The 22072-nt window shown below is 44.3% G+C and overlaps 1 protein-coding gene across 1 annotated transcript in view; it reads right to left on the bottom strand.

The window, feature by feature from the left end:
- Positions 1-22072, bottom strand: part of LOC139372314 (glutamate receptor ionotropic, NMDA 2C-like) — a 50260-nt gene that overhangs the window by 12455 nt on the left and 15733 nt on the right. Inside the window, exons 6-12 of the mRNA XM_071112044.1 lie at positions 19135-19466; positions 10690-10804; positions 8671-8879; positions 5676-5844; positions 5011-5164; positions 825-950; positions 308-537 (exon numbers count right to left, since the gene is read on the bottom strand). Coding sequence (XP_070968145.1) covers positions 308-537; positions 825-950; positions 5011-5164; positions 5676-5844; positions 8671-8879; positions 10690-10804; positions 19135-19466 — 1335 coding nt within the window. The remainder of the gene's footprint in view (positions 1-307; positions 538-824; positions 951-5010; positions 5165-5675; positions 5845-8670; positions 8880-10689; positions 10805-19134; positions 19467-22072) is intronic.

Raw genomic sequence — 22072 nt, 5'->3', positions numbered from 1 at the left:
GAGTGGTTGAAAAATGAGTTTTAATGATTTCCAACCTAAGTGTATGTAAACTTCAACTGTAAAACATATATAATTGTTTGCTTCCTCTTTTCCCCCCAAGGGGCTGGGCCAAGGGGCTTCAGCCCTGGTAAGCCCCCGCATGAATCCGGCCCTGCCTTCCCAACGCAATGCTTTTAAATCCATAGACAAGTAATGTGCAAGTGCACACATTGGGAGACGTGTGAAGAATTGAGGCATCACTGTGCTATGGAAAAAGACATTATAGCCATCTTGGCCTTGGATCAGAATGGCTTCCTCGCTCACACACCTTCTTGTCGCTGAGGCCAGACACAGTGTCGATGTACTCCTCCTGGATCATGAAGGCTGCCAGGTTGGCCGTGTAGGAGGCCAGGAAGATGACCGCAAAGAAGGCCCACACCAGCACCATGATCTTACTGGTGGTTCCTCTGGGGTTCTCCACAGGCACTGAGTTATTGAAGACCAGAGCCCACAGCAGCCAGATAGACTTCCCTATGGTGAATTTAGAGCCCCCTGTCTCTGGATAGAGAGAGGTCGGGGGGAAGAGAGAGGGGGGAGTGGGAGAGACAATGAGTGAGAGAGGGAGAGAGAGAGAGAGAGAGAGAGAGAGAGAGAGAGAGAGAGAGAGAGAGTGAAAGAGCGAGAGAGAGAGAGACAGGGAGAGAGAGAGAAATGGACATTGAATGGAATAGAAACATCCCCAGGGTACTACTCACACTGGTATGTAAACTCAATCACGACTACTTCAATTGCTTCAATGGTGATAACCTGAAATAATAATGATCATACTGTAATAAATGACTTACTCTTTGCACTTTGCAGGCTGCGGTTGTAGCCGACGGGACTGAAGAACTCGAAAATAAAGACTGTGACAGCGACCACGGAGAGGCACATGACGAACATCATCACCCACACAGCTGGGCTGTATGGCTCTGAAACATCGCATCAGAAAGACAAGGGTTCTGTTCCAAGGATGTCGCTAGCTTGCTACTTAGAATGAAGCTATTGACGCTTCCCAAATGGTACCCTAAAATGTCCTATATATGGTTGGGTCCGAAATGATCGACACCCTTGATAAAAGATGAGCAATAATGATTGCATAAAATAAATCATCAGAACCGTGAGCTATATTGTATGCTCCCAAAAATTGGGTAATTCTATTATTTTATACTAATAAAACTGCTTAGAGAAAAATATTTAGTTAGTAAAAACTTTTTTCTCAAAAAGATAGGGGGGAAAATGATTGACACCCCTAAATATTCTTGTACATAAAGTAGTCAAAGGTTTGCTAAAGATACTTATAAATAAAGTAGTCAAGGGTTACTAAACCTTTGACTACTTTATTTTAAATAATATTTAGGGGTGTCAATCATTTTGCCCCCTACCTTTTTGAGGAAAAATAATAACATTACTTGTTAAACAAAATCTCTTTCTCTGAGCAGTATTAGTATAAAATAGAATACTTTCAACATTTTTCTACATTTGATCCCATATTCTACATTGGGTCCCATGTTCCTAGCACACAATGGCTACACAAAGATTGTGACTCTACGAACTTTTGTTGGAGACATTTTGCATTTTGGTTGTGTTTCAGATTGTTTTGTGCCCAATAGAAATTCATTGTAAATATTGTAATGTGTCATTTTGGATTCACTTTTATTGTAAATAAGAATAGAATATGTTCCTAAATATGTTCCCTTCTACGTTAATGTGGATACTCCTAAATGAATCGTGAATAATGAGGAGTGAGAAAGTTACAGCAGGTCAAAGCCCGTACCCCCCCAAGACATGCTAACTTCTCACCATTACCAACAACAGGGGAGGTTAGCGTTTCTTGGGTGTATGGATCTTTGACCCGCTGTAACTTTCTCACTCATCATTATTCACGATTCATTCAGGATTGTCCCTAATCATGGTAGCATCCACATGAATGTAGAAGTGTTTAGAAACATATTATATTCTTATTTACAATAAAAGTGACTCCAAAAGGACACAATAATCAACTGAAATGCAACCAAAACGAACTGCAAATGCATCCAACAAGTTTGTAAAGCTTGATACAGTCCTTGCATGCTAGGATTATGGGACCAAATACTCAACTTTTGACTCGTTTTTATTTTAAAGAACCTTTAGGGGTGTCAATATATATATTTTTTAAATACAATATAGCTCAGTATTTCAATTATTTATTTATACAATCATTAAATCGCTCATATTTATCAAGGGTGTCAATAATTTGGGACCCCACTGTAGTGCACTACTTTTTTGGTAGAGCCCATTGAGCCCTCCGTCAAAAGTAGTACACTACATAGGTAACAGGGTGCCATTGGGACACAGACAATGTATTGGACACGCATTAGACGGTTGCTCGACCTCATCCCTTTAATAAGGCTTGTAAATGGACAAAGTTTCGATCCAAGAGTGGATGCACATTGTGCATTTACTAGCCTTATTAAATATATAAGTGTGTGTGGTGGAGCATTTGTCTATGTTAGTTTTTACATGGCCCAGCAACCCTCTCACAAGTGATGTGTGTTTAACAATACAGACAGATTACAGGCATGCATTCTAAGTGGTATGCTAGCATTGACATTGGAACATAGCCAAGGAGGGAATTCAACAAAAAAAAAACCATTCTCAAACCACTACACTCGTGCCATCGAATCCCCAAGCCGTCAAGGTAAAAATCTGTCGTTCTGCCCCTGAACAAGGCAGTTAACCCACTGTTCCTAGGCCATCATTGAAAATAAGAATTTGTTCTTAACTGACTTGCCTAGTTAAATAAAGGTAAAATATACATTTTTTTAATAATAGGTAAAGATAGGAGGCATTTAAAGGGATTGTTTTGTGGTAGCACGATGTTGATTGGATACCTGTGACGTAACTAATTATTCATGTTTATTACACAGTAATGAAGCAATTGCTCTGTAATTGCATGGTAATGAAATTAAGACGTTTTTGTTATTACACAAGAGGAATCGGGAATGGTCTTTAAATGATTGTTGGAGGTTCAGATTCTGTCTGACCTTAGTCATGGAGGAGTAACCTACAATATCAAAAATATTAAGGTCAAAACAAGATGGTTGAGAAAATGGTTGAAGGTCTCAAGAAAACAGCCTTACAAAAAGAGTCAGGCTAGAAGAGCCAAGATTTTTTTGGCAAGAGATTACCCCTGGGCTCTGGCCAGCTAATACACACTAAGAGCAAACCAATGACCCTTGGGTTACCATCAAATCAGTGACCCTTGATTCAGACTAAATGGCCTTGGGGTAAAAAATAAAATAAAATAAAAAACTTCTGGGTGGCCATTGGATACAGAACATGTCCAGACTGTCTACTAAATCTTCGTTGACAGACAGATATAAGTGACATGAATCATTCAGGGGGGAAACGACATCCAGTCTGTGTTGTTTGAGTGTCTGAAACTAAGACTACATCCAGCCTGTGTTGTTTGAGTGTCTGAAACTAAGACTACATCCAGTCTGTGCCGTTTGAGTGTCTGAAACTAAGACTACATCCAGCCTGTGTTGTTTGAGTGTCTGAAACTAAGACTACATCCAGCCTGTGTTGTTTGAGTGTCTGAAACTAAGACTACATCCAGCCTGTGTTGTTTGAGTGTCTGAAACTAAGGCTACATCCAGCCTGTGTTGTTTGAGTGTCTGAAACTAAGACTACATCCAGCCTGTGTTGTTTGAGTGTCTGAAACTAAGACTACATCCAGCCTGTGTTGTTTGAGTTCATATCTGAACTAGCTCGTTTTACGTCCAGCACAGCCGTCTCCAATGGCCAGATTGCTGTGTACTACTGAGTCATATCTGATGAGCTGCCATTACCTCGGTGCATTTCACACTGTATAATCTAAGATCCGGCTGCAGATTTAAACGTACCATCCCGTCTCAATCGACAGCTGTAGGATTAAAATGTCTGCCTTGTTTGCAGACCTTATTTAACCTTTATTTAACCAGGAAGGGCTCATTGAGATTAAAATCTCTTTTTCAAGAGCGCCCTGGCCAAGATAGGCAGCACCAAGTCATTACAAAAAACTACAGACAGACAACATGAAAAACTGCATGTAATCTAGTAAAAACCATTGAATTCACAAGAGTATAACAACATAAAAAAACAGCAAATTAAAAACATTGACAGGTCAGGGAATCAGCCTCAAAATCCTTCATCAGTGATTTAAAAAACACCAATCGAGACAAGTTCTTCCAGTTTAAAAGTATTTTGTAAGGTGTTCCAAGACATGGCGCAGAGTACATAAAAGCCCTTTTACCAAATTCAGTTCGGACATTTGGAACAGTTAGCAGGATAAAGTCCAGCGAACGAAGAGAGTACCCACCACATTTCTGAACAATAAAAATGCCCAAATAAAAAGGTAGTAAACCCAAGAGTATACCAGTGACTGAGCCTACGAGTGACTAGAGAAGGCCAGCCAACCCTGGTATACAAAGTGCAGTGGTGCGTAAGGGTTTTTCAAAGTGCCATGGTAAAGAGTGTCAATTGATCTCAAACACTGAGCGGAAGCATTCATATATAAAATATCCCCATAGTCTAGTAAAGGCGTAAATGTAGCTGATACTAGTCTCCTTCTGGCTTCAAAAGAAAAACAGACTGAGTCTCTCTACATGGTTGAACAAAGACTAGAATTACGCTAAGGCGATTTGAAATATCGAGGCGTTACCTTAGAGACATATTTTACTCTGAAATATTTTCACCATTCATTACCGAGGAGCGACATAGCCCATTGGAATACTGAATGGGTTTATGGATTTTAGTTGAGAAGCCTGTGAAACATTGCTTGACAACTTTGATACTAAACCAAGAGAGAGAAATCAAGGTTTTCCTTGTTGGTTGGATTGTCAGGTGTTGTGTGTTACCATAGACCCTTCATAGCCCATCAGAAGCCCTTCACAGCCCATCATAGGCCCTTCATAGCCCCTTCATAGCCCATCATATGCCCTTCATAAGCTCTTAATCTGCCCTGCTCACCAAGGAAAGCCGACGGCGAGACGGTGCCGTTGCTACGGGAGACCATGACGCTGATGCCCGTCTCCACGAAGGGCACGGAGAACTCCACAACCTCCGACCTCTCCTTGTTGACGGTCAGGGAGCCAATGGCCATGTCGGCCCGTTTATAAACCACCTGGTGGGCGGGAGGGGAACTGCAGTTAGGAACAGAAAAAAAACGAGCCCATTCACGTTCACAGGCACTCACTTCCAGCTGTCTCAGTAGTGAAATGGTTACGGTAACGAGATCCGAGAGCGAGTTGAGCGACTGTGGAGCCTCACGGCGAGAGAAAAGGGACACCGGCACCTCGTAGAAGGAGCCTAGCACCCGGTGGCTGTGTAAGTACAACAACACACCCTTAGCCATGCTGGTATATAACATCCCCTTCTCTGTTAACCACCCGTATTAATCCCGGCCCTCAGAGGGGGATTGGCTTCCCTGGAAATAACGAGGCATCTGCCCAAGACTCCAAGCCAAACACTCCAGTTACTCTTCCATGGGAATACTAATCTATTTGACAGTTCTTAGTCTCATTCTGTCTCCACATTTATTTATAGGGGATTTCGAGGAGGAATTGCATGGTACCCCTTGAATAGGTTTTTGAATACGAAAAGAAAAGGAGAAGAAGAAATGCATGACCCCTGACCTCCCCGACCATGCCATTCCACTGCCCATCACTCCCCCTCTTCCCGTGTCTGCCATTGGTCACCAGGTAGAGGTCATAGGAGAAGCCCACTATTTTGGCCAATCGCTTGAGGACGTCAATGCAGAAGCCTTTGCAGCAGTGCTTCGACGATTTCTCATCCACCGGCACACTGTGGTTACAGAGAGAGAGAGGGGGAGGGAAGGAGAGAAAGACAAGGAGGGAGAGGGTAGAGACAAGAGGCAGAGGAGAGAGAGAGAAACAGAAGGGAGACACAGTAGGGAAAGGAGGAATGTATGAATTATTAGCAAGAGCTGTAGTAGCTGGATCAATACTGCCTGTAGTTGGACTGCTCAGTTTTAGAGAGGGGAGGCACATCAGGACAGACAGGAGGACTGCATTAAAACAGGATGAAATGCTATTTTTCTGTGTGGTTTACCCTCAGCAGGGGACAAGGAGATTTAACAGGACATACGTGGACTATTTCCAAGCATGTAGCTTTACAACAGGTAAGTTGACAGAAAAGGCCTGATGGTAGATCAAAAGCTACATTTATCTGGGCAAATATCAATGTGTGATCCCTCCCTGTATGCCCACTGTGATAACCCACCAATGTAGGTTTTAAGATTCTAATGGAATGTTCAAAGTAGGCTGATTAAAATGGGCCAATCTCCCCGAGCAAATCAAATTGATGGAACTTTCAGCAGGCCTTGTTACCAGGCATCAGAGACAGACTGGCGGAACACACAACACATCAGACCATTAGAGACCAGGGCAGACTGTGAAACACTGAGTGAGAGTTTATAAAAGAGGACCAGAGAGAATACACAGGATGTCAATAAGTAAAACGGGCAAAGCACGTGTTTACCGGTTAGACTAAGCTGCATCCAAAAAAGTTACTCTAAGTGGAAACTTCAATCAAAACGTTACTCTAAGTGGAAACTTCAATCAAAAAGTTACTCTACGGGGAAACTTCAATCAAAAAGTTACTCTAAGGGGAAACATCAATCAAAAAGTTACTCTAAGGGGAAACTTCAATCAAAAGTTACTCTAAGGGGAAACTTCAATCAAAAAGTTCACATTTGAGGTTTTGTTTGGAACCTTTTAATATTTCAAATGATCATTTTATGAGTGTGCAAAACATTAGGAACACCTTCCTATTATTGAGTTGCACCCCCTTTTGCCCTCAGAACAGCCTCGATTCCACAGGGATGCTGGCCCATGTCGACTCCAATGCTTCCCACAGTTGTGTCATGTTGGCTGGATGTCCTTTGGGTGGGGGACCATTCTTGATACACATGGGAAACTGTTGAGCATGAAAGACCCAGCAGCGTTGCAGTTCTTGACACACTTAACCCGGTGCGCCTGGCACCTACTACCATTCCCCCTGTTCAAAGGCAGTTAAGTCTTTTGTCTTGCCCGTTCACCCTCTGAATGGCACACACAATCCATGTCTCAGTTGTCTCAAGGCTTAAAAAACCCTTCTTTAACCGGTCTCCTCCCCTTCATCTACACTGATTGATGTGGATTTAACAAGTGACATCAATAAGGGATCATAGCTTTCATCTGGTCAGTCTATGTCATGGAAAGAGCAGTTGTTCCTAAGGTTTTGTACACTTCAGTGTATAAAGACATTTTTAAGTTCAAAGGCTTTATTATTTATTTACCACAATTCAGATGCTAAATCTTTACAAATTCTTTCCAATTATTTTCCCTGAATGGCTCGAGGAGAGGGAATGTAACCCTGTGACATCATGCTTTTAGGAGTTATGTCCTTTTTAGTTAGTGTGGAGGAAAGCATTGTATATGAAACACACTCTCAATAAACTATATGAATAATGAGGATCAACATGGCCGACCACGATTTTTGAATGAAATTCCCCTTTACACTTATGATAGTTACAACATTTAAACTACGTTGGTTACATGTTGGTCATGGTAAAACATCTGCATGGTTAGACCACGGTCGGTCATGGTAAAACATCTGCATGGTTAGACCACGGTCGGTCATGGTAAAACATCTGCATGGTTAGACCACGATCGGTCATGGTAAAACATCTGCATGGTTAGACCACGGTCGGTCATGGTAAAACATCTGCATGGTTAGACCACGGTCGGTCATGGTAAAACATCTGCATGGTTAGACCACGATCGGTCATGGTAAAACATCTGCATGGTTAGACCACGGTCGGTCATGGTAAAACATCTGCATGGTTAGATCACGGTCGGTCATGGTAAAACATCTGCATGGTTAGACCACGGTCGGTCATGGTAAAACATCTGCATGGTTAGATCACGGTCGGTCATGGTAAAACATCTGCATGGTTAGACCACGGTCGGTCATGATAAAACATCTGCATGGTTAGTCGGTCATGGTAAAACATCTGCATGGTTAGACCACGGTCGGTCATGGTAAAACATCTGCATGGTTAGACCACGGTCGGTCATGGTAAAACATCTGCATGGTTAGACCACGATCGGTCATGGTAAAACATCTGCATGGTTAGACCACGGTCGGTCATGGTAAAACATCTGCATGATTAGATCACGGTCGGTCATGGTAAAACATCTGCATGGTTAGACCACGGTCGGTCATGGTAAAACATCTGCATGGTTAGACCACGGTCGGTCATGGTAAAACATCTGCATGGTTAGACCACGGTCGGTCATGGTAAAACATCTGAATGGTTAGACCACGGTCGGTCATGGTAAAACATCTGAATGGTTAGACCACGGTCGGTCATGGTAAAACATCTGCATGGTTAGACCACGGTCGGTCATGATAAAACATCTGCATGGTTAGACCACGGTCGGTCATGGTAAAACATCTGCATGGTTAGACCACGGTCGGTCATGGTAAAACATCTGCATGGTTAGACCACGGTCGGTCATGGTAAAACATCTGCATGGTTAGACCACGGTCGGTCATGGTAAAACATCTGCATGGTTAGACCACGGTCGGTCATGGTAAAACATCCGCCCCAGTAGCAGGTCTTACTTGGTGGTGTTGAGCGGTAGTCTACAGGGTACCGAGTCCCGGATGCAGGAGTTGGTGCCTGGGTCGGCTGGCTCCACAATGACAAAGGGCCTCTCCTCCAGGGTGACCACCTTGAGGTGCTGGGTGTCATCCAGCGGCTTGAGGAAGGAGCCGTAGCGTGAAAAGGGCTGAATGATGAGATCCAGAACACCGTTCTGCCACGTGCCAACCTGCGGGAGATCATTCAGAGACACTTAGGAAGTATCTGGAGCGCGAGGTGGAAAAAGGAAACCTTTCTGCGACGCAGTGTCTCTTTTGTTCACCACTCCGCTTTGTGGTAAGTGTGGCATGTACTTAACCCTTTGAGAGTGTTCCAGTGTCTCAGCGGTCAGGCTAACATAGGAGACAGCATACTGGGGGGGAATTAAAACCAGAAGCGACCGCGACCCGTGTTGAAGTGATTCACAAATTAATTGAAGTAAGTCACTGTTTTCTGAAGCACCAATTCATCAGTTCTCCTTCTGGGGTCACTTGAAGTCGTCTGGTTCGAATATGACCAGCTACAATGTATTAGTACATGTACATGTCGACCATGGAATGGCCTACATTTGTATATTATTATCTTCATATTTTGAACGGTGGTTATGATATACTATAGTACTATATACTACAGTAAGTTACAGTACTATGGAGACTATGAACGCACTGTAAATCATAAGTGGTCTGACTTTCCCATCATATAATGGTCTGGGGTCAGAAACTGGTCCCAGAGCTCAATCATCCACTGCTTGATCACTGCCCTCACCTGATCTGAGCCCAGAGCGCTCAGTAAATATACTCTGAGGAGATGGGAAATGAACGGAAGGAGCCCCACCGCAGGGACCATGTTATCGTTCAGCTGCAACTGGGTCAGATTAGCCCACCTTGACACTGACAGTATGGAGGCAGTGGTGTAAAGTAATTCAGTTTTTTTTAAATACTTTAAAGTACTACTTAAGATGTTTTTTTGGGGTGTCTATACTTTACTTGACTATTTATATTTTGGACAACTTTTACTATACTACACGCCGAAAGAAAATAATGTACTTTTTACTCCATATGTTTTCCCTGACACCCAAAAGTACTAATTTTGAATGCTTAGCAAGACAGGAAAAATGACACACAATTGAACATCCCTGGACATCCCTACGGACGATCTGGTGGAATCACTAAACACACATGCTTGGTTTGTAAATGATGTCTGAGTGTTGGAGTGTGCCCCTGGCTATCCGTAAAAAAACAAGAGCATCTTGCCATCTGGTTTGCTTAATATAAGGAATTTGAAATGATTAATAGTTGAACTTTTGACACTTAAGTATATTTTAGCAATTACATTTACTTTTGACACGTATGTATATTTAAAACCTAATCATTTTAGACTTTTACCCAGTAGTATTTTAATGGATGACATTCACCTTTACTTGAGTCATTTTCTACAAAGACATCTTTAATTCTACTCAAGTATGACGTTTGGGTCCTTTTTCTACCACCGTATGAAGGCGTGTTGAATATATCACGATTCACGCTGAACAAATTCTGGTGGTTGTGAATGGATATCCATGGAATCGCTAGGCCTTGAGGCAACGACGTGGGTAAACATACAGAGTACTGAAAGGTTAGTTGAAAACAGCAGGAATGGAGTGAACGGAGAGCTGAGGCAAGAGCATTAGACGTCGAGTTAGCCTGTTAACGAAAGCTAACAAGGTTTCCAAAACGTGAAGGAGGGGTACGTAGGCACATCCGATGGACTGTTATAGTGTGGTTAGTGTGGTTAGCAAGGTGAGGGGAGAGTGTGTGTGTGTGTGTGTGTGTGTGTGTGTGTGTGTGTGTGTGTGTGTGTGTGTGTGTGTGTGTGTGTGTGTGTGTGTGTGTGTGTGTGTGTGTGTGTGTGTGTGTGTGTGTGTGTGTTTGTGAGGATGTGTTAGCAAGACTTGATGGGGTGTGGGATGGTGGTTAGTGAGCGTGTCAGCTAATTAAAGGCTAGCGCGCTAACTCACTGACCTCCTCCCAGCCTTTCCCCTCGGTGTAGGAAATCACATCCAGCACTGGATTGGACAGGTAGCCGTCACTGTTGAACGAATAGTCCCGGCCACTCAGCGTAATGTTACTGAAGAACCTGGAAGACAGGGAATGGAGTGAGAGAATGGCAGAGAGAAATAGAGAGAGAGAGAGAGAGAGAGAGAGACAGACAGACAGACAGACAGACAGACAGACAGACAGAGAGAGAGAGAGAGAGAGAGACAGACAGACAGACAGACAGACAGACAGACAGACAGACAGACAGACAGACAGACAGACAGAAGAAACTGAGAAATGGACAAACAGAAAAACAAAGAAATGGAGAAGCAAGCTTCATTTTTTAGCTGGAAGTGACAATGAAGGCAATGAGGGTGGCAGAGAGAAAGAGAGAGCGAGCACACAGCCATGCAATCTCCATAGACAAAAATTGGCATTAAAATGGCCTTACTGAAGACCTCAGTGACTTTCAATGTGGCACCATCATAGGATGCCACCTTTCCAACAAGTCAGTTCATCAAATTTCTGCCCTGCTAGAACTGCCCAGGTCAACTGTAAGTGCTCTTATTGTGAAGTGGAAACGTCTAGGAGCAACAACAGGTCAGCCGCAAAGTGGTAGGCCACATAAGCTCACAGAACGGGAACGCAGAGTGCTGAATCATGTAGCATGTAAAAAATCATCTGTCCTCGGTTGCAACACTCACTACCGAGTTCCAAACTGCCTCTGGAAGCAACGTCAGCACAAGAACTGTTCGTCGGGAGCTTCATGAAATGGGTTTCCATGGCCGAGAAGCCGCACACAAACATAAGATCACCATGCCAAGCGTCGGCGAGAGTGGTGTAAAGCTCGCCGCCATTGGACTCTGGAGCAGTGGAAACGCGTTCTCTGGAGTGGTGAATCACACTTCACCATCTGGCAGTCTGACAGATGAATCTTGGTTTGGCGGATGCCAGGAGAACATTACCAGCGCAAATGCATAGTACCAACTGTAAAGTTTGGTGAAGGAGGAATAATGGACTGGGGCTGTTTTTCATGGTTCAGGCTAGGCCTCTTAGTTCCAGTGAAGGGAAATGTCAATGCTACAGCATGCAATGACATTCTAGACAATTCTGTGCTTCCAACTTGGTGGCAAAAGTTTGGAGAAGGCCCTTTCCAGTTTCAGCATGACAATGCCCCCGTGCACAAAGCAAGGTCCATACAGAAATTATTTTTTGACATCGGTGTGGAAGAACTTGACTGGCCTTTGGGATGAAATGGAACGCCGACTGTGGGGCAATTAGGCCTGGCTAACATCAGTGCCCGACCTCACCGATGCTCTTGTTGCCGAACGGCAGCAAGTCCCCGCAGCAATGCTCCAACATCTCGCCAAAAGCCTTCCCAGAAGAATGGAGGCTGTCATAGCAGCAAAGGGGGGGGACCAACTCCACGTTAATGCCCATGATTTTGGAATGAAATGTTCGATGAGCCGTTGTCCACATACTTTTGTCATTTATCTTCCATGCGTCTTCAGCTGCAAGCTTTGTACTTGAAAGATACAACAAATGGAAGGGAGAGAGTGGCAGAGTGGCAGGGAGGCAGAGTGGCAGGGTGGCAGAGTGGCAGGGTGGCAGAGTGGCAGGGTGGTAGAGTGACAGGGTGGCAAGGTGGCAGGGTGAGAGACAGCAGGCTGCAGGTGGGCTGTTAGGCACTACACTAGAAATCTCTATGTCCCAAGCTGCTTGTTATTATGTTCCAGCCATGTACAGTTACAGGCGACGTGACATGAAACAAATCAAGGAGTTGATGAACCAAACATGTGAACTTGCCTCTCAAGAGAGGGCTTTAGAGTAACCAGAGTTCTACAAAAAGGCAGGTCGTTTCTGAATATCACATGGATACTGTGCAGTGTGTGTGAGTGTTTGGGACTTGCAACGACTGCGGTATGCAGAGAGGTATGGTAGGCAGGCTATTTTCCCTAATCTTCAACGCATCTGTAACTCTTTGATATCGAGAGTGCTAATGGCTTCCTAGCCCCACTCTGATAATCAGGGGTACAAGCTATAAAGCAAACCACACTAGTTGTTGGCTTTCATGTGGAATATTTTGCTGTTAGGGGTAGTCTGTCTGTTGCAGAGTCTGAGATGCTTCTGTGTCACCATGACAACACTGCACCTAAAAAACCCATTCACAGAGGACGCCGCCAGTCAGATAGAATGTTAAAAAACCCAACACCGGTTTTGTTTTTCTCTCCTGTCCTTTCGAAAGGCATTTGGAATTTGTCGGCAGCGCTTTCTTGTTTTCATGATGCAGCAATTGTTGATTGAAGATGCCCTCATTTCATTTTCCACTTTCCTATTTATTTTGGCCATTATTTATACGAGGCTGTCACATAAAAAGCCTACTACACAATATGAGATTTTTTATTTACGCCTTAAACACTGCCCTCTCGTTGACTTCCCAAGAGAAATGAGCTGAACTATGATTTATAATTGATGGGTTTTTCAATATCATACAGTCGGAGGAATTATACGCATCCCGGCATATGGTCAGACTGGCTGGAGCCCTATGGTGTGGCTTTGGGCTATGTTGGTTTTCATATCCATCCTGTTGCTACTGTACATAAAACGGGCAATGATGGCATGCAAAGTAATGCAATGCAATACAAATGAGCTAGAGGGCCTTATACAGGAAGGGCTGTGTGAAGAAGACAAAGAGTTTCATTACCTTTTTGTTACCACACCCACACCCACACCCTATTACACACAATCACGGTCACACGCGATTCGTCAAAGCAAGCCCACGAAGAGAACACTGACCCAAGCATAGAGAAATGAACGTAGGAAACGCCCTTGGTCTCTATTCTACATTCAAATGATCCTTTTAATGGCTTGGGGAAAAAAAGAGATGCCTTAAAAAAAAATCTGCTGACCAATATGGAACTATTCATCCCACCGTATGGATGTTGCTTTTCTTATTTGAGGAAAAAAGACAATGTTAGCATTCACTTCAACTCTGCAATGCCACTGATCGCTCTTGGTGAGTGCCATGTTGTCATGGCGACACACAGTCATTGACATTACATGTGTTTCCTCTGATGCCGAACATTGTGAGGTGAACAAACAACCAGACGCTGCGGACTATTTGAATGTAGATTTGTCTCCCGTGACGGAACAAAGACAACTCATAATGGCTAATGCATTCAGACAGAGGGAGAAGGAGTCAGGGATAGAGAGAGCGACAGAGAGAGAGAAGCCAGGAAAGAGAGCGAGAGGATAGGCAGAGAGGGAAAGAGAGTGAGAGAGAGAGAGAGAGAGAGAGAAGGGATGGAGGGTTTGGGGGGGATGACTAGCTGTTTAAACATCAGACAACATTCAGTCGGATTTTAATGTACTCTCTTTTGAGCTACATTAGTATGTGCCCTCTTTATTAGATTCTCCCATGCCTTACTGATGCCAGCTTCTTCATTAGAAGGAAACTGGACGGGCCTAGTGGTGGTGTGGGGGGGGGGGGGCTGTTCGTGGCTGTGTGTAACCGCCTCCGATATTTCTACCCTGCATTACACCACCATAACCAATTATCCAATTTACATGTAAAACGATGCCGCATCAGATCCCTTTTAGAGTCGGGCCAAGGGAAGAGAGAGGGGGGGGGGAAGGGGGAGTGATGAGAAAAAGAGAGCGAGCCAGGGAGAAAGAGAGGAGAGAGAGGGCTGCGAACTGACAATAAGATGGGAGAGCGTGGGAGGGAAGGAGCGGGGATGGGACGGAGGGGAGAGAGAATGAGATTAGATTGAGGATGAAATTGAATGGCGGAATGAAAACAAAGCATAAAGAGCAGAGCAGTGCGAGAGACAGAGGGAGGAGGGAGGGGTGAAGGGATAAGAGAGGAGCAGAGAGGTTCAGAAGGGGATGCAGGAGAAATGATTGTAAGATAAAGAGGGGAGAGTGGTGGGAGGTAGATAATTGTAGTATTACCCTGCCTGGTCAAAGAAATGCATTAAAAGAGACCCATTATAGCTGATACGTTAACAATGAATGAACAGTAAGTGGATATTCCTTTTTTTGGGGGGGTTACACTTTATTTGGATAGTCCATCTGTAGATGCTCTATAGACTATAGTGCCTTCAGAAAGCACTCACACCCCTTGACTTTTCCCACATTTTGTTGTGTTACAGACTGGATTTTAAAATGGATTCAATTGAGATTGTTTGTTGTTGTTGTAATAACGTCAGATTTTCGGTAATAACGTCAAAGTGGAATTGTCAAAGCTTAAATGTCTTGTCGATAAGTATCCAACCGCTTTGTTATGGTAAGCCTAAATTCGTTCAGGAGTAAAAAAAAAAAAAAACGCTTAAAAAGTTGCACAATAAGTTGCACTCTGTGTGCGATAATAGTGTCGAACACGATTTTTGAACGATCGACTGCCTCATCTCTGCACCCCACACATACAATTATCTGTAAAGTCCCTGAGTCGAGCAGTGAATTTCAAACACAGATTCAACCACAAAGACCAGCGATGTCTGCCAATGGCTCGCAAAGAAGACCACCTATTGGATAAAACATTTGATAAAAAAGGCAGGCATTGAATATCCTTTTAGGCATCGTGAAGTTATTAATTACACTTTGGGATGGTGTATCAATACACCCAGTCACTACAAAGATACAGGCGTCCTTCCTAACTCAGTTGTCGGAGAGGAAGTCAACCGCTCGGGGATTTCACCATGAGGCCCATGGTGACTAAAACAGTTACAGAGTTTCGTTACAGAGTTGAACGGCTGTGATAGGAGAAAACTGAGGATGGATCAGAAACATTGTAGTTACTCTACAATACTAACCTAATTCACTGAGTGAAAAGAAGGACACCTGTACAGAATACAATTTCCCCTAAACATGCCTTCTGTTTGCAACAAGGCACTAAAGTAATACTGCAGAAAATGTGGCAAAGCAATTCACTTTTTGTCCTGAATACAAAAGCGTTATGTTTGGGGCAAATGAAATACAACACAATACAACCACTCTCCCTACTTTACATTATAGTGGTGTCTGCATCGTGCAATGATATGCTTGTAATCACTAAGGACTGGGTAGTTTTTCAGGATAACAAATGAACGGAGTGGAGCTAAGCACAGGTAAACCTGGTTCAGTCTGCTTTCCACCAGACACTGGGAGATGAATTCACCTTTCAGCAGGACAACAACCTAAAACACAAGGTCAAAATCTACAATGGAGTTGCTTACCAAGAAGACAGTGAATGTTCTTGAGTGGCCGAGTTACAGTTTTGACTTAAATCTGCTTGGAAATATATGGCAAGACCTACAAATTATTGTCTCGCAATGATCAACAACCAATTTGACAGAGCTTGAAGAGTTTTGAAAAAAGTAATGGGCAAATGTTGCACAACCAAGGTGTGGAAAGCTCTTAGAGACTTACCCAGAACGACTCACAGCTGTAACTGCTGCCAAAGGTGCTCCTACAACTCAGGGGTTTGAATTATTATGTAAATGAGATATTTCAGTATTTCATTTTCAATAACTTTGCCAACATTTTGTCAACATTGCCAACACTTTGTCATCATAGAGTAGGTTGTGTAGATGGGTGACAAACAATATAAATGTTGAATTGAGGCTGTAGCGCAACAAAATGTGGAATAAGGCAAGGGGTATGAATACTTTCTGAAGGCACTGTATCTACAGACTATCAGTTCAACTAACAACCTACTAACCCTAACCCTGACCCTGACCCTAACCCTGACCCTCTCTTTTCAACTAACAACCTACTAACCCTGACCCTAACCCTCTCTTTTCAACTAACAACCTACTAACCCTGACCCTAACCCTGACCCTCTCTTTTCAACTAACAACCTACTAACCCTGACCCTGACCCTAACCCTGACCCTCTCTTTTCAACTAACAACCTACTAACCCTGACCCTAACCCTGACCCTTACCCTAAACCTGACCCTGACCCTAACCTAACCCTGACCCTAACCCTCTCTTTTCAACTAACAACCTACTAACCCTGACCCTAACCCTGACCCTAACCCTGACCCTCTCTTTTCAATTAACAACCTACTAACCCTGACCCTAACCCTCTCTTTTCAACTAACCCTGACCCTAACCCTGACCCTGACCCTAACCCTGACTCTTACCCTGACCCTTACCCTAAACTTAATCCTAGCCCAGTGGTCACCAACCGGTCCCAATCGACTGGTCATCTCCAAGGAATTCCTAGTTGATCACTAAACATTTCTGTAAAAAACAATGATAAAGCCTTGCGTTCTTCAATTTGTTATTTGTTTTGCGCTATTGGTGGTAGGTGCACTTCCCATTTTGAACCATTTCATGTGTCTGAAGGTAGAACTCCGCCCAGGAAGCAAATCAAGTGCACCTACAGGCCTACCACTGGCTATTCAGATAGCTCAGATCACCATGTCTGCACAGTTTCCTCGAGCCATAGACTGTAAAAAGAAGAATACAGCAAGAGCTGATGTTTTGATGAGTAATTTCATGTTTAAGTTATTCAGCACTGTCAACACTTTTACAAGCCACAAAATGCACAATCTGCAATTAACGAGTATATCAACGTGTTCCGACTTTCTCTGGTCATAGGAGTAACAACATGAATTGGCGCATGAGGCAAAAAATAATGCAGTGCGACTTGAGTTTTGCCATCAGCTAGAAGGCTGTGTCAGAATCAGGCCATCAGTCCAGTAAAAAATTAAGAAGCTAATTATTATGCTGTGCCTCACAAGTAATACAACAAATTATCATATGATCATATACCATTCTTTTTTTAAATATAATTTCAAATTGGTCTGAGAAGAACAACATTGGCAGGGCAATTCAAGCGTCTTGAGCTTACTGCACAAACCTCATTGCTAAAGAACTGGATTAAAACATTTTTTGGGGGGGGGTGTGTATTTTATCCCCTTTATCTCCCCAATTACAATCTTGTCTCAATGCTGAAACTCCCCAACGGGCTTGGGAGAGGTGAAGGTCGAGTCATGGTTCCTCCGAAACATAACCCACCAAACCGCACTTCTTACCACCCTCCAATGAACCCCCCTCGGCCAATTGTGCACCGCCCTATGGGACTCCCGGTCAGTTGCGACACAGACTGGGAATTGAACCTGGGTGCCTCAAGCACTGCGATGCGGTGCCTTAGACCGCCTCACCACTCGGGTGGCCCCACTACAGAACTGTTATTAATAAGTTAACGTTGCTTACGTTGCTAAACTCATGTTTAAAAGAAATCTAGCTTGATTCACGTAGAAAAGTCACGCATCTTCAACTTGATTCACATGGACGCAAGAAGTCATCTTTAACTTGATTAGCAGGGACTCAACAAGGCTTGTATCTTCAACTTGATTAGCAGGGACTCAACAAGGCTTGTATCTTCAACTTGATTAGCAGGGACTCAACAAGGCTTGTATCTTTAACTTGATTAGCAGGGACTCAACAAGGCTTGTAATCTTTAACTTGATTAGCAGGGACTCAACAAGGCTTGTATCTTCAACTTGATTAGCAGGGACTCAACAAGGCTTGTATCTTTAACTTGATTAGCTGGGACTCAACAAGGCTTGTATCTTTAACTTGATTAGCAGGGACTCGACAAGGCTTGTATCTTTAACTTGATTAGCAGGGACTCAACAAGGCTTGTATCTTTAACTTCATTAGCAGGGACTCGACAAGGCTTGTATCTTTAACCTGATTAGCAGGGACTCGACAAGGCTTGTATCTTTAACTTTAAATGAACAAGGTTCATGCATTGTTAATTCAACACAGGAACATGGCTCATTACTTTATTCTGACACAAACTCTATATGGACGGACACGGACATACAGCATGTACACATGGCTCATCTCTCTTTCAGCCAAGTGTACTGAATGAATGACATGAGAGGGACTTGGAGGAGTCAACTATGAGACACGGCTGACAGGCAGCAAAAGACAGACGGAGGGAGATACAGCGACTTCTCATACACAACCGGGAACCAGTCATGGAGAGAGAGAGAGAGACAATGAGAGAGGGAGAGAGAGAGAAAGAGCAAGAGAGGGGTTGAGGTGTTCCAGCTGTTGATGGGGAGAGAGAGGCAGACAAGGGGGAGAAACAGAGAAAGAGAGAGAGAGAGGGGGGCAGAGACCGACAGAGAGAGAATCACAGATGACAGAGTAAGGCAGACCGAGAGAGAGAGGAAGAGATGGAAAGTGAGAGGGGGGAGAAAGAGAAGAGAGAGAAGGAAAGGCATATACACACTGAGGATAGAGAGAAGCAGATGGACAGAAAGAGGCAGGCAGAAAAATAGAGAGAGAAGGAGATGGCGAGAAAGAAGCAGAGAGCGAGAGAGCGAGAGAGAGAGAGGAGCAACCAGCAGTAGCAAGTGACACTCCTCCGCCACAGAGGAGAAGTTCTGAAGGAGAAGTTCTGAAGGAACATATAACTCTGTCCTCACCTGATCCTGTCTGGCACCCTTTGCGTCTGGTTGCCATCTGTCTGGCAGTTGCCTGCGAAGTAGTGTGGCCCTCGGGCCCAGCCGTACTCCTTCCTCAAAGCCATGGCTCCGTGGGTCAGCACAGACACCCCTTTGGCAATCCTCCGACGGGGCTCGTCTCTCCAGCCCTGCGGCCGCACTGCGAACAGGGCCTTGGGGAGGCCCTCCAGGCCAAGGCCGGACAGGGCTGGCCCCACGGCGAACCACATGTGGGAGTGTCCGGCCTGACCCGAGGCCCAGGCCGCCTTGAAGATCAGCGCGGCCTCCTCCTGGGAGCAGTAGAGGAGACGCACCTGGAAAGAGCGGGGGAGGAGGGAGAGGGGGAGAGAGCGAGTGGTAAGTGGGAGTCTTGTTGCACCGAACTGGGTCAAATGATGTCAGTCACACTGTGGCAGTTTTGGGGTTGCTGACCCCATTCACTGCCTTCTTTGAAAACATCTCAACTCAGACCATTTCCCATTCAGGCTGCAGCAGTGGACAGTGTTTGGCATGAAATGTTATATCGTTACATAATTTCTGTTTCTTTTTGTCCATTCTCCGATTTCTTATTTACATACACTATATATACAAAAGTATGTGGACGCCCCTTCAAATGAGTGGATTCTGCTTTTTCAGCCACACCCATTCCTGACAAGTGTATAAAATTGAGCACACAGCCATGCTCACTACCGAGTTCCAAACTGCCTCTGGACACAACGTCAGCACAAGAGCTGTTCGTCGGGAGCTTTATGAAATGGGTTTCCATGGCCGAGCATTCACACACAAGCCTAAGATCACCAATGAGCAATGCCAAGTGTCGCCTGGGTTGGTGTAAAGCTCACCGCCATTGGACTCTGGAGCAGTGGAAACGCGTTCTCTGGAGTGATGAATCACACTTCACCATCTGGCAGTCCGACGGACGAAGCTGGGTTTGGCGGATACCAGGAGAACGCTACCTGCCCCAATGCATTGTGCCAACTGTAAAATTTGGTGGAGGAGGAATAATGGTCTGGGGCTGTTTTTCATGGTTCGGGCTAGGCCCCTTAGTTCCAGTGAAGAGAAATCTTAACACTACAGCATACAATGAAATTCTAGGCGATTCTGTGCTTCCAACTTTGTGGCAACAGTTTGGGGAAGGCCATTTCCTGTTTCAGCATGACGTTGCCCCCGTGCACAAAGCGAAGTCCATTCAGAAACGGTTGGTCGAGATCGGTGTGGAAGAACTTGACTGGCCTGCACAGAGCCCTGACCTCAACCCCATCGAACACCTTTGGCGATGAATTGGAAATTGCGACTGCGAGCCAGGCCTTATCTCCCAACATGAGTGCCCGACCTCCCTAATGCTCTTGTGGCTGAATGGAAGCAAGTCCCTGCAGCAATGTTCCAACATCTAGTGGAAAGCCTTCCCAGAAGAGTAGAGGCTGTTATGGCAGTAAAGCGGGCACCAACTCCATATTAATTCCCATAATTTTGGAATGAGATGTTCGACGAGCAGGTGTCCACATATTGTTGGTCATGTAGTGTATGTCAAAAACACCATCTACAGCTGGATCTCAATTACATGTGTTGCAGGTTTTTTATTTTTTTCATTTATGTTCTGAGGTTGGACTTTAGCACGTAGGGTGCACCGATTGGTGTCACCTCGTTAGTCAGTATGTTTTACACCTGTTCTGGTTGCCGTCTCATTAGTGGGTAGGTGTTTCACCTGTGCTGGCCCAAGTGCTATTTAAGAGTGGTTAGCCCAGTTTTCCTGTGGTCTCGAGAGACATGGAGGGTTAACACCTTTAGTTGGATCGCCCTACTGCTAGAAAAACAATCCTTTATCTGATCTTCCCTGTTTTTGTTTGGCTCCACTTTTATGCTTGGCTTCCTGACTTTAAAAGTCTGGTGTGAGTTTTGTTTGCCTCTAAGTGGGCAGATTTAGTGGGAGCTCATGGTGAGTGTCTTTTAGGTTGCAGTTGTTGTTGCTAGACAACTTTCCGTGGACACCCTCATGAGTGTCTTTTTGAACCCCTCCTAAATCCCCACCTGGGTTGGTTGTTGTCGGTGACTCTTTGTTAGTTCCCTATTTTGAGCAACAATTTTTGTTTTTCTTGCTGGGGAATTTAACAAAAATGGGGGCACATCCAGGATCTTGTTTCCCATGAGTATGGTAGTCGCTCTAATCACCTACTCTGAAGCTCTGCTGTGTTCAGAATAGCCTTTTGTGGTAGCGTTTCTGTCACTGCCATCCACCCTGAGGGGTAATGAGAATGGTAGAATCCGTTTCAAAGTTGCACAAACACACCGGCTTATAAAACTAAAGCCATGGACTGTAAGTTGCAAGTATTTGTGGAAAACAATATGAAATACTAGATAAATGTACAAAGGTGAATTTGCTCATCATTGCAAAGCATTATGCCAAAGTGACATCTGGCGATCCAAAAGCAGTAGTCAAAGAGTTGATTGGTACTGCTTTGGTGGAGGAGGTTGATGAAAAGAGTCCTACGGGTGGCAGAGTACATCCCGTAGATGTGCAACTAAGAGAGAGATAAAACTAAAGGCAAAGTTGAAGCAACAACAATTAGAGCGTGAACAACAGAAATTAGAGCGTGAACAAACAGACATTAGAGCGTGAACAACAGACATTCGAGCTTGAACGACAGACATTAGAGCTTGAACGACAGACATTCGAGCTTGAACGACAGACAGAGCTTGAACGACAGACATTAGAGCTTGAACAACAAAAAGTAGTGCTTGAGCACAAATAAAAGGGAACGTGCAGGCAGACTAGAGCAAGAACAAGAGGAACGTGTGCATGCCATTTGATTAAGAGAGATGGATCTGGAAGCGCTCCCAATCCAGTCAGGCCATCCCGCACCCTCCACAGAGTTTAATCTTGGTCGGAACAGCCGGCTTGTACCGCCTTTCAACGAAAAGG

This window comes from Oncorhynchus clarkii, chromosome 18 (assembly GCF_045791955.1).
Source record: "Oncorhynchus clarkii lewisi isolate Uvic-CL-2024 chromosome 18, UVic_Ocla_1.0, whole genome shotgun sequence".
Taxonomy (NCBI): Eukaryota; Metazoa; Chordata; class Actinopteri; order Salmoniformes; family Salmonidae; genus Oncorhynchus; species Oncorhynchus clarkii.
The sequence above is the reverse complement of the archived record's forward strand: the minus strand, read 5'-3'. Positions and strand labels throughout refer to the sequence as shown.